We start from the raw sequence: 19,229 nt of genomic DNA on the forward strand, positions 1-19,229 counted from the left end.
GGGATGGGATGGGATGGGATGGGATGGGATGGGATGGGATGGGATGGGATGGGATAGGGCGGCTCAGGTGTGACCAGTCTCAGGCTCAGAGCTGAACATACTAGTTCCCTCTAATGAAGGTTGCCACTGGCCGTGTCAATTTATTCTGTTTTCCCTGGCAGCAGAGCTGGGAAACAAATCTACCTGGGCACATTCCAAGCACAGATGCTGTCATAGGAAGAGCTCCTGACCCTTCGTATTGGGTTTGCTTATTAGGGAGCTGTGTACCAACAGCTGTTCTCGTCATTTTTCCTATTTGTATAGAAAACTTTCTTTCTTCAGAACAGACGTGTTACCTCAGGATATTTGCTCTGCAAGTATAGAAGTTTTAGGTTCACCTTGGAATATTTTCATTTCCTCGGGGTTTTGTGGTGCTTTTTTTAAAGTGAAAAAACTGCTGGTTTGAGAAGAAGCACACCCTGTGATATATCTTGCCTGTAACACTTCATGCCCATCACAGTGTGCCAAGTAAAGGGCATATACTGTCAATGCTGATAGGCCACGTCTGGCCTTTTTTTCTTTTTCACTCTGCTAAAATTGTCTTTTTCCATTAAAATCAAGCATGGACTGAGCAGCCACATGCTGGGAATTGCTAAGTGGTATTTAAATAGACACTTATCACACCTCGGAGGCAGGCGGCACCAGACCTCACACCTGGCATTGAGCATGCTGGGAGACACAGCTGGGGGCTCCAGCTCTCCCCTCCCGCCAGGGAAGCAGTGCTGGGCAGTGGGCTAGGAGCAGGAGAAGGCGGGCAGCTCCCAGCTTGTCCTGCAGCACAGTGAGAGCTGGGCCTTGAAACGTCTGAGGCATCACTCGCCGGTGAAGTCCAAAACTTCCTTGAGATGATGGTTGGTGCCGTGGGATGTGCAGATCGCTGTGGATATCCACTCCTCCCCGTGTTCTGGATGTTGGAGCTGGCTGTGTGTAATCTGTAAGCATCAGCATGTGCTCGGTGGCCAGCTGTGGGACCAGAGATCAGAGTGAATGCCGGGATAATGAAAGATTCTGTGAAACGTCTTCAGGATAAACATTCTGATTTTCTTTCCATTTTTGTCTTTTGGTATTTGAGAAGCACAGACACAAGTACAGTCTTTAAACCTTTTCTTGCCGTATCCTAATGTTTCAAATGGACTTGTAATTTTGGCTCTTGACTTGGAAACAATTTAAAGGCATCTGATTTTCAGTGGCTGGGAATGCTGCTCTTCCTCAATAATCAGACTCTTTTGACACGTCTTTAATTGGGCACTGGAGTAATGGATAGGCAGATACAAGGAGTTGACTTAGCACAGCTCTGCAGGGGTTTAGGCAAAGATGCTTAGACACACAGCTCTGATATGCTCTGATATGCACGCAGCCAGTTATCACTGCTAAGCAGACAAGAGGCCCTGATTAAGGCACACAAAGTCCATCGTGTGGGACCATTAGCCCACGTTCAGCCAAGTGATGTGCTCCAGATGGGTAGCCCTTTATGGGAAGTGTAGGCCTGTTGTTATTCAAGTGTCAGAAGAGTCTCCTGCTGGCACTAAGAACGACTAGCATGATAAAACATTCCTTCTAACTACATTAAAATGCATTACTTGGACTTTCCCTGTTTGATCCTGTTTGATCAAGTCCTGGAAGGTTCAGCAGCAGTCTCCATTGGCATGAGATGAAGCCTGTGCTCCCATGTAAGTTGGTGACTCTACAGCTGCTTTTGTGACCCTAACTACCTATGCTGGGTAAAAAGAAAAAGTGGGGGCAGCAGCAGCTGTATTTGCACACTAAGGAATGAGGATGGTTCTCTTGAATTTCCTGGCTTATGTTTTTTTTCCTTTGTCTTCTGCAGACAGACAGCCATCTGTCCTGGCATAAGCACTGCGGTCTTTGACTAGCTAGCACAGCTAAAGCCATAGCAAGACAGAAAGCCATGTAAATGCTGAATTCTTGGAAAGAAAGGGAAACTGATTAGTTTCCAAGTTTTATTTTCTTCCTTTTGAAAGTGTTTTTGAAGAGCTGAGAGTTCTTTCCTGTATTACTTGAGTGATGCTTTGAAGTTCAGTCCTTTGCCAAAAGCGTGTTGACAGTAATACAAGTGTTTTTGGTGCTTACTGGCACATATTACTTGGGGATGTTTTAAAGCCCTCTGAGCAGCTTACCAGAACTTCATTAACGTTTGATTTCTGTACAAGTGAGGAAGAAATTATCACTGTCCTTTTTTTGCAGGTGGGTAGGCAACAGTAAGCAGCTTTGGTGATGTACCTGCCTTTTAGGGCACACTCTCCAGTCCCCATAGGAATTCCAAGAGTTTTGACAAAGTCACCTTTTTTTTTTCCTGAATAACCTATCTGACAACTCCTTACATTGTCACCATTTCCATATGCTCTCATTGCTCATGTAGTGTCTTTCTGGGAAAAATGAAATGAAGCATAACCTCAGAGTTTCCTTTCACAGCAATTTCCTCTTAGCTGCAAAGCCGCGTTGACATTTTTCGTACATTTTACAGTTATACACTCTTTTTCCCCCCAGTTTTAGGCGGGGAGGTTCATCAGGTGCTGGGTTTCCTCAGTCATTCTCTCCATAGCAGCTGTGTCAATGTGTCTGACATCTCTGTTCTTGTCCTCAGGCAACCCGCTGACCGTGGCCTGCAAAGCTTTCTTTGGATTCAGTGGAGAATCTGGCCCCATGATCTATTGGATGAAAGGGGAAAAATTCATAGAAGAATTAGAAGGTCACATTAGAGAAGGCGAAATCAGGTACTTCTTGGAATGTTTCGTTTTAGAAATGTGGCATTTTCCAAAAGCCTGCTTGTGGTTTGTTTTCAGAACACATTTTTAATTGGAATTGGAAACAGTTCTCTATCTAAAGACTAATGAATGACATGGAGGCAGGGCATCATGAGATGTGCTCTCTCCAGCAGATAAATTTTTAAGACATAGTAGCTACCTAGGTGCCTGAAAATCTGTCACCACGTTTCCCTGACAGTAGCTGAAACATCTCTTGTTGAAAACCCAAAACAACTTTGGTTTGTCATAGAGAATTTTGGTGTCTGTTGCTATTAATGAAAAGTGTGAACGTCTCCAGGAGAAGCAATTTCCATCCAGCGCAAACAGCGCTCTGGTTAATTACATGTCTTCCCTTGTGCCTTCCACCTGTCTCTGGAGAAAAGATTTCATTTAGGTAAACAGAATAAAACTAAATTAAATTAAATGAAAATAAAATAGTTTTATCTGTAAGGCCATGTTAGACTGCCAGCAGAGCTGTGTGCAAGGTTGAGTTCACAGGCTTCAGACTGTGAGGGCGTTGTGCGTGTTGTGTTTATCCTCTGCCGTATTTTGCAGCAGAACACTAGCAGGATCAAATACATCTGCCCAATTATAGATGATGTTACACTTCCTTGTTCAAAGGACCAGTCACCTTCTGATCAGTCACTGATAAGAAACCTTTTGTGGGAGGAAGGGCATTTTATTTTTAGACTTATGCCGTCATCGGGAAAAACTGGTATTTACGTCGCATTATTTGTCATGTTCACGTTAGAACAGTGACATGAAAAGACTGTACCTCTGACCTGAAACTCGCTACAACTTCCTTTTCTCTTTGTGGAGATTTTGTTTGTCCCCTCTGTCTTCTCAGTGGCGCAAAGAGCTCTTGTTCCCGATACTGTCCCTTTTACAGGTTGGATCTACACCAAAAAAAATGAGGAAAATGCCACAGAGTAGCGTAGCTCCTTCTGTTGGTTTTCAAGACTGCATTAAAATGGAGCACAGGACACAGCCTTTAAAATACTGCCTTACTATTTGCTTGGCCGTACATCTTTACTTCTGTGGAAACTGAGTATTATTCCTTCATTTAGAAGAAGAGCAGGTTTTTGTGTATTAATGCTGGGGGAGCTGAAGTAGAGAAGCCACGTGCAGCCGCTGGACTCACAGCCACTCTTCCCACACTTGCTTCTCCTCAGCACAGGCCCGAGGGGACAAAAGGGGTTGGATTGCTGTGAATGTTGCCCCTGTGTGGTCTTCCAGGCCACCCCAGTCTCCTTCAAGTTCTTCTCCAGAATTGTGAGGAAGCTAGAACATTTTCTATCATGGCTCTTCTGGGAATCACCCCCCCCCCCCCAGTTAATTTAGTTAAAAGAAGCTTGCGTCTTTCCTTTCAGACTCCTCAGAGAACATCTTGGAGAAAAAGAAGTGGAGTTGACATTGATCTTTGATGCTGTAGAGGAGGCAGATCTGGCTAACTACACGTGTCACGTGGAAAACAGAAATGGACGGAAACATGCCAGCATTCTTCTGCGCAAGAAAGGTAATGCCATGAATTTTATTAGCTGCGCTCCCTCTTGCCTCAGCAGCCATGGGTCAGCTAGTAGCAGAGGTCCTGCTGACCTGCCCGAGCCAAACTGAGCTCTGTGCTTGCCAGAGCTCAAGTACAGTTGTGTTATGGCTTCAGTTTACTACTGGTGGGGAAAAAAGATCACCAACTGTTCTCAGTCACTATTGAATCGGCCTCACAGCTGAATTCAGCACTTGCCTGGGATACAGTCATCTCTAAAGCGCTACAGAAATCAGTGGATGTGTTTTGGTCTGAACAACTCATGAAACTGACCCAGAGTAAACAGGCTAGACCAGAGATGAGTGTGTGTGCTAACAGAGAGAGCTAAAATGTGCATTTCTTAGAATAGGTATCTCAGCAGCAAGGCCACGTGTTCTCATACTTCTCCACTTCCTAGCTGTGTTTAAATTGAAATCTTTAAAACATTGCCCTGCGTTTTGATTTGTAACTGCAAAGGGGAATGAAGACTTTGCAGTGGGAGCTATAGATCAATGGAGAATTATTGCTTCTTTGTGTTACCTTTCTTGAGATTGTGCCTAGAATTGGGACTGCTACTGACAATTTGTCTGTAGCAGAACAGGAACCCTTTGAGTTTTAATGCTCCAAACTAAAAGGTGCTACTGTGCTCTTCTGTTTGTAGAAGCTGTTATCATAAGGTAACAGTAACAGTATCTCATTACATTCTTACCTGCTTAGTTCAATTACCTCTTCTAATTGTAAGTACGGTGACATTTGTCTGTGATCTCTTTAAGATAGAGTGTCTTTCAACAAAAGCTGTTGGGAGAGCAAGCAAAAGTTGCATGTTAGTGTCAGTCAAAAAAAAATAGTGTTCTCCATCATCACCCTTGCAGAGATGTCCCCACAGATATTCCCATTTCAAGAAGGTTTAAATACACCACTGGTACCTGAGCATGCTGCTGGTTGACCTCCAAGCCTAGGGTTAGAGGCCACCATGGGACAAATGAACTAGGAGCCAGGTGACTGAACAGGAAGACCAGCCAAGTTATCTCTAGGTGGGGTTGAGACCAGGTCCACCAGCGCCTTGGTCCTGGAAGACAACCCTAGCCAGTAGGTTCACCTAGAGCTGTGCTGAATGCTAAGTGCTGTGTTTCATGGTAGTAATTCATGCCCTCAGATAATCTGTATAAAATCAGCTGTGAGGGAGACATGGTATTGGTTCAGAAAAGGGCTAATGGGGAGAGGAAATTTTGGGGTCAACGTCCTATTTTTACTATTCTTTCCTGTGTCCCACAGGTTACATGTCTGAAAGTACATTACTGAGTCCTGCCAAAATAGGATCAATTCTGCTTAAACACTTTCCTATTCATGCAAGAGTTTATGCCCTCCCGGAAAGAAGAGTATAACGTAGAATCACAGGATCATAGGGGTTGGAAGAGACCTCTGGAGCTCTCCCAGTCCAACTCTGTGCTAAAGCAGTTCCCTCCAGCAGTCACATAGCAAAGTATCCAGGCAGGTTTTGAATATCTTCAGAGGAGGAGACTCCACAACCTCTCTGGGCAGACTCCACAACCTCTCATAGGCTGTGCTGAGGCTAGAAATAACAGAAGCTGCAAAACTACTCTGAAAAACAAGGGCTTGCTGCTGTGATGTGGAACACACACAAATGTTTATTCAACATCTCAATTGGCAGGATGTCACAATTTTAATTAAGGAAACTGGTCATCGTGATGAAGGATTAGTCTTGTTAGTGCAAAAAGCATTCTACCTTCTCATCCATTGAACCTAATAAATACACAACTGATATCTTTGTTGACACTGTTAAATGTTCAGCTGTGTTGCATGGATTAGAATAACAAGCTAGGTTTATTTATAACAAGAAAATGCAGACATTTCAGAGCTCTGCTGAAATTATGGAAGATGCAGTGCTGAATACAAAATTTGGAGGTGGACAGGATCACTTCTCAGCTGCTATTTCATTTCTATCTGAATTGTGGCTGTAGAGAGCTCATATTCCCCTCAGGCATTTTGAGTAGTTTGTTTTCAAGCTATTAAAGTGTCATTTAAAATATCCACAGTATTTTCACTTTGTCCTTTGACTATCTATCCTGTTGTCATGGTTTTATTAAATTCTTACTAACACTTGACCAAACTTTTCTCTTCTGCAGCTTGATATAATATTTCTTATCCTAGCTTTCTCCTGTTTGGATTTGATTGTAGAGTATTCATAAACTAGGAAATACTACAGTATTACTCACCAGTGACAAGAATTAAGGCAGGGCTGGTAGAAGGCTGTTGACCAGTACCCTGTATGTGTGTCAGAAGATCACGGATTCCTATTATAATGTGGTGCAGTTTTTCAGAAGCTGGGGACAACCCTTAGGAACAACAAGAGAGAAGCACAGATCACTCTTTCAGAGAAACTCACCTCCCTCCCAAGTCCTGCCTGCTAAGGGCTGCCTTATCGCTGTTTGACAGGACGTGCTTGTAGCTCGGTTTTGTTTCCAGCTTGCCACAGTGCTACAGATTGTATCTGCCCTCAGTTCAGAGGAGTGACTGCAGCACATCAGGTGTGTACCCAAGATGACGCTGGTCATGAGTGCTGCTAAATTAGGAAGGTTGAAATTAAGAAGAAAAACTAATAACAAGGATAAAAGCCAGGAAGTCAGAGCCAAGTTAGAGCTCTAGTTTAAGTTTCTAGAGTTCTTTGTGGAAGAAAAAGGAATTGCACAAATATTTAAGGTACAAATGTTGAAGTCTTTTGCTACACTAGTGGGACAGTCCTCGCAAATGCTTTCTCAGAATACAGGAGTGCCTTCTGCACAGCATTAGTGTTCTGGTAGCCTCAGAGCATGTATCATCACTTGGGATTTTCATTTTTGACTGAAACAGAACCAAATCCAGCTTCAGACCCCGAGCCTAACAATGCAGAGGCAGAATCAGGCATGCTGCTGAGACCTGAATACCATCTGTTACCACATTCTTCTTTACTGACTTAATTTGAGACCACATTGTTCTTTACTTTCAAGTAGTTCAAACATAAATTTGAGGCAGTACTGGCTTTAGTGTTTTTTTCTCCGTGCTTGAATTACCTGGAATAACAATGCACATTCACTTAATCCTTAGATGTGGAAGTAGCTTCGGTTTCCCTTCAGATTAATTTGAAAACCATCCAGTGTTTTCCTAATTGAAGTCTCAATGCACTATAGAACAACTGTCCTGGAAAGAGAGTAAGTTATCAGGACATACGGAATAAAATCAAGCAGCACTCCTAGTGAAAGACGCAGTGAATTTAGATAAAAGTAAGTATTACAGCTGCGTTGGCTTGGCTTTTATTTTCAAGGAGACTGCCCGTGTTCAAGACATACAGGAAACAAATGAGTGTTTTTTTTATACTGATGTAGTATTAAATGATGAAGGACCTTCTGAAGTGTCTTGGGCTCAAGCCACTCATGGGGTGTTTATGAGACTACTGCGATTTTAAAGATCATAATCCTCTGCGTGATAGGCTGTAGTTGAGTCTTTCCATATTGTTTTACATTAGAACCTGTCTGAATATTATTATATACTAAGTTTCAGTCACTGTTAGAGCAAAAGTCCAACTTCTACTACTTTCCTAGTATTGTGTTTACTCAATTGCCTTTCCCATCAATCTCAGTGAGGACCACTTGAGGGATAAAGCATTAATCAGGGGCAGAGAGTAAGAGCTGGAGTAGGCAAGAAAATGGAGCACTTGGGGGTTTCCTCCATTACCTCCGCACTGGAATGCTGATAAGGAGACTAAAAGGTAAGTTTGGAGACTAGGAGAGAGAAAGGAGATGCAGAAGCAGGTTGATTGAGCCTTTTGAGCTGCAGCTTGTGTTTTTGCTCAGTATCCCACCCTTGCTCTGGCGCGTGTACGCAAGTCTTTGCTGCATGTGATCTTCAGGAAACAGCATGGCAAACAAACCTGGCTTTGCTGGTGGTGTGGGCAGGCCACTGCCATGGATGGGCTGTTTATTCAGTTCTATACCGTGCAACTGCTTCAAATGGTGTTGAAGCAAGCACGTAAAACCAAAAAGAATCTGACACTCTGCAGCATAAGGTGCTGAGGGATTTGTCAAGTGCTTACCTACAGGCATTCATTGTCCAATAATTGGAGTACAGCTGCAGCATGGATCAGAGAGTACAGCAGGCTCCATTTGGGGACCTTATTCTGCAAGTAGCATACATCAACTTCAGTTATCAGAACTGAATGGCCTTCAGCATTTTCTCTCCTTCCAAGCTGGCAGTTTTGCCATCATCCCAACTTCCTGGTAAAAAGTTGCAGTACAACAAGAAAAAAAAATAATTTCCACTGAAAAGTAATTTTAACCAACTCTTTTCTCCATTTGAGCAGATTTATCCCCAGAGCATATGCCAACTTTATCTTGCAGCATAATAAAAGTCCCACAAATTCCCTGTTCTCAGAGAGATTAAACAGCTATTATAATAGGCTTCTCCCATCTATTAGTTCAGGACTTCTCACCAAACATCAGAGATACTGCAGGCTGGGAATAACTTGTCATCTGATGTTAATTATTGAAATACAAGGCATGGTAAGGCAAGACTAACCCCAAAAGATACACAACTAATTGCTTTTTATCTTGAAAATGACACAAATGACGTACCAGTAATTTCTTCTGAACTATGTTTTAGAAGCTTAAAGATCACAAAACCTTTTTCTCTCCTGCATTGCAGGATCTTCATATTGTATTTATAGCAGCGTATCTTTGTATTGTATTTATCACAACTTATCTTCATGTCATCTTACCTAAACTGAGATAGATTGTTGGGGTAGCTATTGTCGAATTGCTGTCTTTTGTCTTTTATGGTGATGCAATATGCCAAGAGGTGGTATGAGCAGTATTGCGTTCTGAGGATATTTTGGGATAAGGAATGTTACTGTTAAAGATAGCATCTTATGTCAGGTAAAGCACTGGAGTGCTGTCCAAGGTTTTTTATCTCGTCTGGCATTGGTTTGCTAAATGACATTGGACATGTTGCTTCACTTTTCCATGCCTGTTTCCTCAGCTGTAAAAGATGGATAATTGTGTTTGAATGAATTTGTGAAGTACTTTGAGATAGCCTACTTGTGATGTTTCCAAACAAAAGTATCCCAATAGGAAATTTGAGCTAGCACTAGCTTCCATTACAGTATAATGTGTACTAAGCAATCATGTGAGAACTCTGTTAGTAGCTGTCACAACTCAAACAAAGTGGCTCTTAGCAGCCTGATGTGTGCTTTCAGCTTCTCATATTATTTTGGGCATTCTGGATGCTGAATTCATCTACGGGTGACTCAGCTGAAGTCCTGGCTTAGCAGTGTACATCAGCTCATCCACTGGCTCCATAAGTTTATAATTAAAGTTTAATGTTATTTGGAGAGCTGGGGTCCCAAATGGGGTTCAACTTGCCTAGTAAACCTATTCTCACGTGCTGTCTGATGCTCTCTAACACAATTGAAGTTTCAAACTCAACAAGCTCATTAAAGGTTGATTAATCCTCGGTGTAAAATCACTAATTCCCTTCTAGAATTATCATTATAGCCTCAAATGCATTCTGTCTGGCAATTTCAGACGGACAGTAGAATGGTTAAAGTTAAATAATAGGTTATGAACAAAAATAAGACATCCTTGACGTTACAGTGACTATAACAGGAAGTTGTGCAATTCCATGCGGAATTGTACAGTGGATTACAGCAATTAGAGCTTGGAAAGATCATAACCTTTCTGTCTTTCCTTGCTAATTTTAGATTTGATCTACAAAATAGAGCTTGCTGGAGGATTGGGAGCCATCCTTCTTCTGCTTATTTTGCTTGTGACCATCTATAAGTGCTACAACATAGAGTTAATGCTGTTCTACAGACAGAACTTTGGAGGAGACGAAGCAGCAGACGGTAAGCAGTTGCTCAGGAGACTTGTAATATATACAATGGAAATATTTCAGAGGTCCAAGGTGGTGAAATTTCTAGTTTAAGTTCAAACTACTCAGCACCCAACAGTGTAAATCTCTAAGACTTTCTCGCTAAGCCTGCTTAAATCAATGAGTCTGTTCACTGAAGTGTCACTGGTCCATTCCGTAAGAAAAGAGGAATAGGAAGAATTCTTCAGGAGTATATTAGAGAGATCTGAATGTCATTTTTGAACTGATCGCTCAGGAAAACTGCGTTTGCATGTCCCAGTGCCACGTATACCCAGCATCTCTTCTTTTGAGATCCATACTGTATGTTGACAGTAATCACCAGATATCGTCCACTAAACACTTCTCTTAAATTGTTGTCAGCCTATTAACAAACTCTAGGAACTGCTGAGAGTCAACTTATTGAGGTTAACTAGCTACCTCAGTTAACTGAGAAACTGAAACTTAATGGAAATACACAGCTTGCCTGGAGAGTATGTTTAAGAATAGCATAGGGTGTTTTGTAGTGCTTCCCCCCTTCAGTGGGCTTACGGTTTGTTTAATGCCTAAAGCTAAAGCTGTTTTTTGAATTGAAGCTTTAATTCCTCTGAATATAGAACATTCCCTGTTTCCATGCAGCTTGAATAAGCATTGGTGAATTCAGTGCATGTGCTTTAAATCATATCAGCGTATTCTTCGTGTTTATAATATGCACATTGATTGTAGATTAATTATGTATTTAAAATAGTATCTGCTAAAGATCTCAGGTATAGTAATCAAGGAAAGCTGGTTCTCGTAGCCTACTGCAATGCCTACAAGTCACGTAGGCAGTCTGGAATGGTATCTTCAGAAACAATAACATACTTGAAAAAGGAGCAGGGATCACATTACCCCCATTGTGCAAAAACAATGTGCATTTGCACAGGCCTGTTGCTTTCTGCAGCTAGCATCACCACTATGAAAATAATGAAGTTTTCTGTTAAGCACTGAGTAGATAAGGCGTGAAAAAGTTTGGCTACAATGAAATCCATAGGAGTATTGGAGGATGGGTGGATGACATCCAAGGGATTATAGAATGTGGAATGATGAATAGCCAGAACAGAGGTCAGGAAACTTCCTTTCTTAATCTTTATGTGAGTGGAAAAACCTGAAATTGTTGAGTTTTTTTTCATATTATACAATACTGGGCAATATTTATATTGATACAGAGGAGAAAGTGAAGAGTAGGATTATATGGCTTTAGAGGTAAGTTGCATCTAATACCTTGGGACTACACCAACATGATTTCCTTGCTGACATCAACCAAGAATGACCCAGAGCAGTAACTTTCCTCCAGAATGCTTTCATTCCAGTTGGTCCCTTTTGTTCAATGTGAAGGTGCAACATTTTTATTCATGTAGCTTTTTTTGTTCTGTTACTTTTTAATTTATGAAACATTAGTATTTTCTAGTTGTTTAGAGCAATCTGCTGATGCTTAGAGGATTCTATGTGCATGTGAGTTCTGAGATCAATCTCTTGCTTTTCCAGTACCTCATTTTAAAACTATTGCAGCCTTGTGTCTCATTCTGATCCTGCAGTATGAAAGATGGAGGCAGAATGCTACTGAAGTCAAAGCATGTATAAGTGTGTTTCTTTTGACTTCTTTTCACTACAGAGTAAGCTGGCAGAGATCCTGTGAGGGATCAGCTGTATAGGTGCAATTGCAGGACCATATCCCATTTATATGTGTATTTCTTTAAAACAAAAGATATAGAACTTAACAGATTTGCTTTATCCTGTTTCTTAAAATAGCCATGTAAGCTATGCTGGATGCATTTACTTCCTGTGTTGTACATAGCTTTGTTTTTTGACAAAACATTCTGGCAATAGTGAAGATTAAAGGAAGCCATTTAGAAAAGAGCTCCAACAACACTGCTTCCAAAACACGGAGAGCAAGCAGTGGGCCAGCATAGGTCCTTCTGCGAGCATCCTGTGTATGTGAGGCTTGTGAAGAGGGAGCTGAGGCTGCAGAGATATAACACAAGCATATGGGCTCGCAGGAGGCCCAGGGGAACTCCTCTGGCTTGTTTGCATTGTGAATAGAGGAGACTGGAGAGAGCGCTCCTGTGCAGCTGGAAGGAGCAGGACCCAGCTCAGGGACTGCGTGCACACCATTCCCAGTCCATGCCTTCCTGTCTGAGTGCACGGCTTCCATGCTGCTTTGTAACCAGGCACATCAGTGCTCTGGGGTTTGCTTTGCTGCCTTGCAGAGCTTTCAGATGTTTTCAGGGATGTTTGCTGCCCGGATCTCCTGGTGGCTGGCTTCTCTTAGAAGCTTTCAGCAGCTTTCATTATGGACAGGATAGCACCTTTTGGACAGGCCTGCAAAGCTGACTGGCCTTTATTTGTTTGCTGTTTGATCTTCTGTCATCTTTCCTTCAATAATTACTATTTTTGTAAACTGTTGATTTTAGAGAAATATCAGCAAGCCGGGTGGACCTCCTCCCATACAGCTACGCTGGCACGAGGCAAATTGCCTTTTACAGGCATACGGTTATTCACATGCTTCATCTGTAGCGCTGACCCTCGTGAGTCTGGCTTTGTGTCAACAATTATAAGAGAGAACCATCATTTTAAGGTCATCAGATGCTTTGTGTTACAATTGGCTATTTTTTCTTTTTATTGGAAAATATTGATGAGTTTTAACTGCTCTCATTATCTTTCGTGTGCACAATTCTTTACAGATGATTGGTGCTCAGCAGTCCTCCATTCGTGCAGTTATGTTCTCACAACATTAACAATTTGATTTTCCATTTTCTGTAAGTAATGGCAGTTGTGCTCTTCCCCTGAGACTGAGTTGCTCAAGGTTGCTTTTTTCAATCCATTGTTTTCCATTACTGCAAGGAATAACAAAGGCAAATGTCGCTAAGGCAGTCTGATCACAGCACGGATCCCAGGGGCTCGATAGTGGTGCCACTTCTGTTCTTGGCACACTTGGCCATGCTTTCAGCTGTGCGTGTCAGATGCAGAGAGCTGGAGAGTAGCCCCAGTGCTCTGCAGGAGGAAGGAATTATGTTTCCCCTTCTAGCCATCCCTTTGTGTCACAGCCTTGCTATGCTTGCAGGGCATTGCCTGGGGTTCCTTCTGTCACCCACTGCCTACCTCTGCCTTTTAATGAAGCACCAAGGCTTTCCCTGCACCCCAGAGCTGCAGGTGCCGCAGTGCAGGAGTGGTCCCTTCCTGCTCCACTCTTGCTCCTGGAGTTATTCCCAGTTCTGATATTGTGAGCCCCATGTATGTAAAACATCCTGGGTCAAGTGACCTCTAAAATTATATTAGCTTTAAAAACAGGGGAAAAGAATCTGAAAGAAAGCTTTAGGCTGTTAGTGTTTGACACTGTTTTCTGTATAGTCAGTATTCATTTAAGTCATGTATTTCTTACATTTACTTGTGGAATAAAGTTCTCCCTTGAGTGAGAGCTCAGAACTTTCCCATAATCGTAGCACTTAGGAGTTAAAAGCGAGATTTCCATGCAGGTTTGGGTGCTACAACATAAGATGGACATACAACTGTTAGAGACTGTCCAGAGGTGGGCTGTGAAGAATAATAGGGAAGGCTCTGGAGGGCAAGAGGTGCGAGGAGGAGCTGAGGCCTCTGGGTTTGCTCGCCCAGAGCAGAGCAGGCTGAGCAGAGGCCTCATGGCGGCTGCAGCTCCTCACAGGGAGCGGAGGGCAGCGCTGAGCTCTGCTCTCTGTGACAGTGACAGGGCTCGAGCGAACAGCATGGAGCTGTGTTAGGGGAGGGGCAGCTGGGGTTAGGGAAAGGGTCTGCACCAGAGGGCTGTGGAAATGGAGCAGCTCCCAGGGCAATGGGCACGGCCTCGAGCTGCCAGAGCTCAGGGAGTGTTGGGACACTGCTCTCAGACATTGGGTTTGGGTTTGGGTGGTGCTGTGTGGGGCCAGGGGCTGGATTTGGTGATCACTCTGGGTCCCTTTCAACTCGGGATATTCTATGATCATTTATAGGAATAACGCAATTTTCCAGAATTGCCGTGTGCTTGTTACAGTGCTCTTGCAAGCAGCAGGCTGAACGTGAGCTTGTTTCCTTGCAGACAACAAGGAATATGATGCGTATCTTTCATACACCAAAGTGGATCCTGATGCACTGGATTGTGATCATAACGAAGAGGAGCAGTTTGCGCTTGAAATTCTGCCAGATGTTCTAGAAAAGCACTATGGATATAAGCTCTTCATTCCAGATAGGGACCTGATCCCTAGTGGAAGTAAGTATTTCTGACCTTTAAGATTTAATTTAATTTCTGATGCATTGCGAAGGCCTGGTCTGTGCAATGAGTACTTGATATGGAAAACTTCTCTTTGTGAAGTGGTTGTAAGTAGTGGGTAAGTTTCCTCACTGCTCCTGATTTGAGCTCTAGGTTAGAGTCTGTTCATGCACCACTGAAACCAGAGGGAGCTGCTGTTGATTTCAGTGGAGGCAGAAGCCAGACCTTTCTACAGAGGAAGCTGCAGTGCTGCAAGCAATACTGTAATCTAAAATTTCTGTCAGACGCAGCTAAAAATGCAACTCCCCAAAAAGATTTTGTAGTCTCTGTTTAATCATTGAAAATGGATTTTTTTTGCAGTAACTTCTTTTTTGTCTGTCTTTTTTTCCTTACTTTGAAGTCTCATAAATAGCCGCATTCATTTTCCTTTTAAAGGCACACATGCAGTTTTTCATTAGAGTTTCAACCAAATGTTGCATTTCTGAGCAGAATTGTTATTGTGTAAGTAGTAGTGATTCTTTAGACAACTGCGTACAGTCCTGTGACCTGATGTCATCTTCCACTCTGACAGTGCAATACAGTTTTCCATTTCAAATCAGTTTCGCTGCTGTGTGTGAACGTTCAGCAGCATCTTTGGATGTCTGTACCAACAGTTAATGCCTTCTTAGCTGTGTTTATAGCATCTCATCTTCCTGATTCATTTTCGGATAAATCAAAAGACCGTGAGTTATATGCACCCTGTTGATGAATGCACAGTAGGTTTGCTTTAGTATCTATTTGAAATACTACCCATCTGAAAGATATACTCCCTCTTTATTATTTTATTGTTTTTACTAATTCTGTCTGCAAATCATTACAATGAAAAATTTAAAAGAGAGTATGTTCTTCTCTCTGTATATACTAATGGATAGGAAATAGGAACAAGAGAACAAAGCAGTGGCAGTGCAGGAGCAGATGTCCCCAAACATGAAACAGCTAGAACATGGCTGTGTTAGCAGCCTGCCTGCCAAAGACTTGAAACTGCTGCCAAACCCCAGTGCCTGCCCTAGAAGTTGGAGCCTATTTCTTCTCTGTTTGAGGGAGCTGGAAACAGAGTTCTGACTCCAGTCCCACTGGGAGAGAGAAGTCAGAGCCTAGTCTGCGGTCACGCAAAGTCCCTGCAGGGCCTTGACCTGACCATGTGCTTTTGCAGCTCCTAGGCTAGAGCTGCTTCCTCTGTTCCTTTTACTCTGTGAGGGAAGTCGCACCCTGCAAAGTATGAGTTTTACTCCGTTAGTCCCCTGAAACAAAAGACAAGTTATAAGGAATGTAGCCTTTTTATTTAAGGCACCCCAAGCAAGTGGTACTGAATTATTAGATAATTAAGGAAAATATATCTTTTTGTGTTAAAAATCACAGAACTATAGATAATAGTTGTTTCAAATCCAGCAATATAGCAGAGTTATACATTGTAATTATACAACTGAATTAAGGAGTTTAAATCTGGCCTTTCAGTGATAACTATACTGAAGAACAGATTCGTCTGAAATGAGATTTTTCTTTCCAATTGCCACACTATCCAGCAGGATATTGTATTTTTGTCTATTTTTGTCAGCCAGACACTCAGCAAATACTTGTCATCACTTTGGTTCTTCATTAAAACTCTCCTGAAAATGTAAGATACCTGAAAATGTCAATTCTCATTTATGAGCATTCACAGACTTAATACTTCTTTTTTCCTCTCAAACTCACTTCTCCAGTGTTATGAAAGGGCCTGATTCCAGCAGACGAAGCTTCAAGAGTGCTTAATCAGACATAATGGCAATGCAGAATAAAATGTGGATCTGAAATGAGTGTGATTTGCATGCCTTGGCTTTGAAAAAGAGCTGGGGATAACATTTTATTTTGAGAGGTGATGGGGAAGGATGGAAGAGTCGGACTCGGGTATTTGTAAGCTGTGTGTCTGCATGGGAGAAGTGGAACATGGCTGTTTCTGTGTTCTGCACAATGCTCACCAGTCTTACACGGGCTTGGAGTACATAGTGAAGAGATTGGGCATCATAGGATGGCACTGACCTACCAGAAATTTCAGAGGTAAACATAACATATTCAGATGTGACAAAATATGTGGTGCTTCAGGGCAGGTTTGTATAGAATGAGGTTTTGATCATAGTTACCTTTTTCAATTTTAGGAAATATTTCTTCTCACATGCATTGCATTTTCTTGTCTTTTAGTGTGAATGACTTTGTGTGATGTTATGTTTTCCCAGTCTCTGTCTTGATACTTCCTTCGGTATCTTTTTGAATACTTAACTGTGTGATTCCAGCAAATCAGATGTGTTTTATAAGACTGGTTATTTTGTATAATCTCTGCAGTGTTAAGGTGCTGCCACAGGAGGGTGTGCATTATTGGGCTCGCTTCCTGGCATGAAGCAATACATGCAGCTGCTATTTGGATTTGAGAGCAAGCAAAAAATAGATTTGTTAAATAGTATTTCATTTATCTTTCTTGGACACTTCCCTGAACAAACTGAAAAGCTGACTTCAGAAAAATTCGGGGACAGGCTTGATGATGTTTTTGCCAGCTGGTTCATCTCTAACCTCTGGGGAAAAGCCACGACAGGCTCTGCGTGTCCGTCTGCAGATGAGGGAGAGATCAGATCTGGATGTGCCTGAGCAGGGGCTTGCTCGCGCAGCAGAGAGCTCCTCTGCTGAAGGGAGACCCTGGCAGTGTCCCCACTGCATAGCCCAGCTCGGCGCTTTGGCTCGGTGCTGAGGACTGGCTGTTTCAAGGTGCATATGGAGCAGATGTTGCCAACCCAAGGACAAAGATGATGGCTGTGGAGGCCAAGGCCACCTCTTCACTCTTGGAAATGCACCACATTTGCAGTAGGCATTAGTTTCTGTGTCCTACAAAGCTGGAATACAATTGCTATTTGTGCAGAGCAGTTTTGTCCTATCAGTAGAACTACTGGGAAGGGCACTGAGGGCCTCGGTGTTGCCCACCTTCCAATGGCCAGCCCGGACTTTTAAAGTCACTCTTGGTGTTGTTTGAGAGCAACAAGAAAGAATCCAGCTCCTGAACTGGTGAGGTGGAAGCAGGGCTCAAACAGCCACCACTCCCCTCTGGTTTGTGCAGAAACCTGCATGGCCATGAAGTCTGGAGGAGAGGCAACAGGGCAACGAGACATTGATGCAGTGTGCTGTGTAAGCAGCAAGACCAAGTCTGACATTCATTGCAGCTCTCCTTTCTTAAAGAGTTTTCTTTGGTCTTAGCAGAGAGCATTCTTCGTTCCCTCAAAGCTGACAGCGCATATAGCTTTGTGCTTAGGCACCTAAGGCATAACTGTTTGTGTTAGCCTGCATAAGAGCACTGTGATCACTAAGAAACAGTTGCAGTTGTTACTGAATTTCGTAGCTGTTATCATTTCTTCCACCCTATTCGTTTTCAGGGCTTTTTTTCACAAACCCTTTCTCACAGTCAAGCAGACTCTTGAACCCTGTGAGCTTTTTAATTCAAAGACCTGAGGAGCCTGAATTGTTGAAGGGAAAAAACTGAAATACTTAAGTTTTTACCTGAGCCATTTTCTGTCTCACTAAGGATGATGTTTCTACAAAGAGAATGATGTATTTGCGCTTGGCTCGTCTAAAACGGGGTCTACAACAGAGAAAGATATTTTTCTCCCATAGTTTCTACAAATTATTTTAAACTCAGAAAGTGAAGAGGCCAGGACTGTCAGTCTATATTTTTAATACCAGCAATACAAATCTATTAGAGCATCATCTAGTTGTTTTCTAAGCATACTTATATTTGATGTTGGCAGGATTGAAAACACACGAGCAATTCGCTCCAGCTCAGCCCAGGGTTATAGAGATCAGGCACTGATGGTATGGAATAAAAATCTTTGCTTTTACTGGAAAATGAGATGTTGGCAGCACAACAGGAGAGCACCTAAGGCATGTGATAAAAAGCACCCATCAGTCAATATTGCATTTCTCGTATTTTGTAGTTTTGTCTGCCCATCTGTGCTGAATTTCTACTTTGTTTGGTTTGGGTTTTGTTTTGTTGGTTGGTTTTTTTGTGGTTTTTCTTTTTTTCCTGGTGAATTCCAGGTTTCTAGATTCCTGGATGAAGAAAACCCACATGGACAGTGTGCCTGGGGTTCCCAAGGAGAGTTCATTAGGTATGTTACACCATTTATGTGGAATGGAAATAGAGTGCTCAGCACCACAAACTCCTTTCACAAGTCCCTCGCTGTCTGCTCAATGTGAATCTTACAGTTAATGACAAGCATGTAAAAATGAAATACAGAGGAATGCCAGTTAAAAGCGGAGTAAATACGAACAAACTCCCCACCCCTCTTTAGAGTCAGCCAAGACAGACTGGCCACCCTGGACTTCTGAAGGCCACCAAGATGATCAGGAAGCTGGAGCACACAGCATAAGAGGAGAGGCCAAAAGAATTGTATTTACTGAAGAAAAGACCAACAAAGATAAAACCAAGGGGTAATCTTCTTGTTCTCTTTCTGATGGAAAGCACAGAGAAGATGGAGCCAGACTTTTCTCAGAGATGCACAGTTATTGAATAAGAGATAAGCTGTAACAGTGAAAGTTCCAGTTGAATATTTGGAAATTTTTCCTTGCCTTGAGGGTGATCAGACACCAGAACAGTACCCAAAGTCACTGGAGAAGTAACCTCCATCCTTGGAGATCTTCAAAATTCTAGTGAGCAAGAAAGGCCCTGAGCAATCTTATCTGTTCCTGG

General features: G+C 42.5%; 1 protein-coding gene across 14 annotated transcripts in view; it reads left to right on the forward strand.

The window, feature by feature from the left end:
• Positions 1-19,229, forward strand: part of IL1RAPL2 (interleukin 1 receptor accessory protein like 2) — a 408,604-nt gene that overhangs the window by 382,070 nt on the left and 7,305 nt on the right. For all 14 annotated transcript variants that reach the window (XM_021406506.1, XM_021406508.1, XM_021406511.1 and 11 more), the window contains 4 exons: positions 2,645-2,774; positions 4,175-4,320; positions 10,079-10,222; positions 14,315-14,485. In XM_021406506.1, coding sequence (XP_021262181.1) covers positions 2,645-2,774; positions 4,175-4,320; positions 10,079-10,222; positions 14,315-14,485 — 591 coding nt within the window. The remainder of the gene's footprint in view (positions 1-2,644; positions 2,775-4,174; positions 4,321-10,078; positions 10,223-14,314; positions 14,486-19,229) is intronic.

This window comes from Numida meleagris, chromosome 8 (genome assembly GCF_002078875.1).
Source record: "Numida meleagris isolate 19003 breed g44 Domestic line chromosome 8, NumMel1.0, whole genome shotgun sequence".
NCBI classification, from domain to species: domain Eukaryota; kingdom Metazoa; phylum Chordata; class Aves; order Galliformes; family Numididae; genus Numida; species Numida meleagris.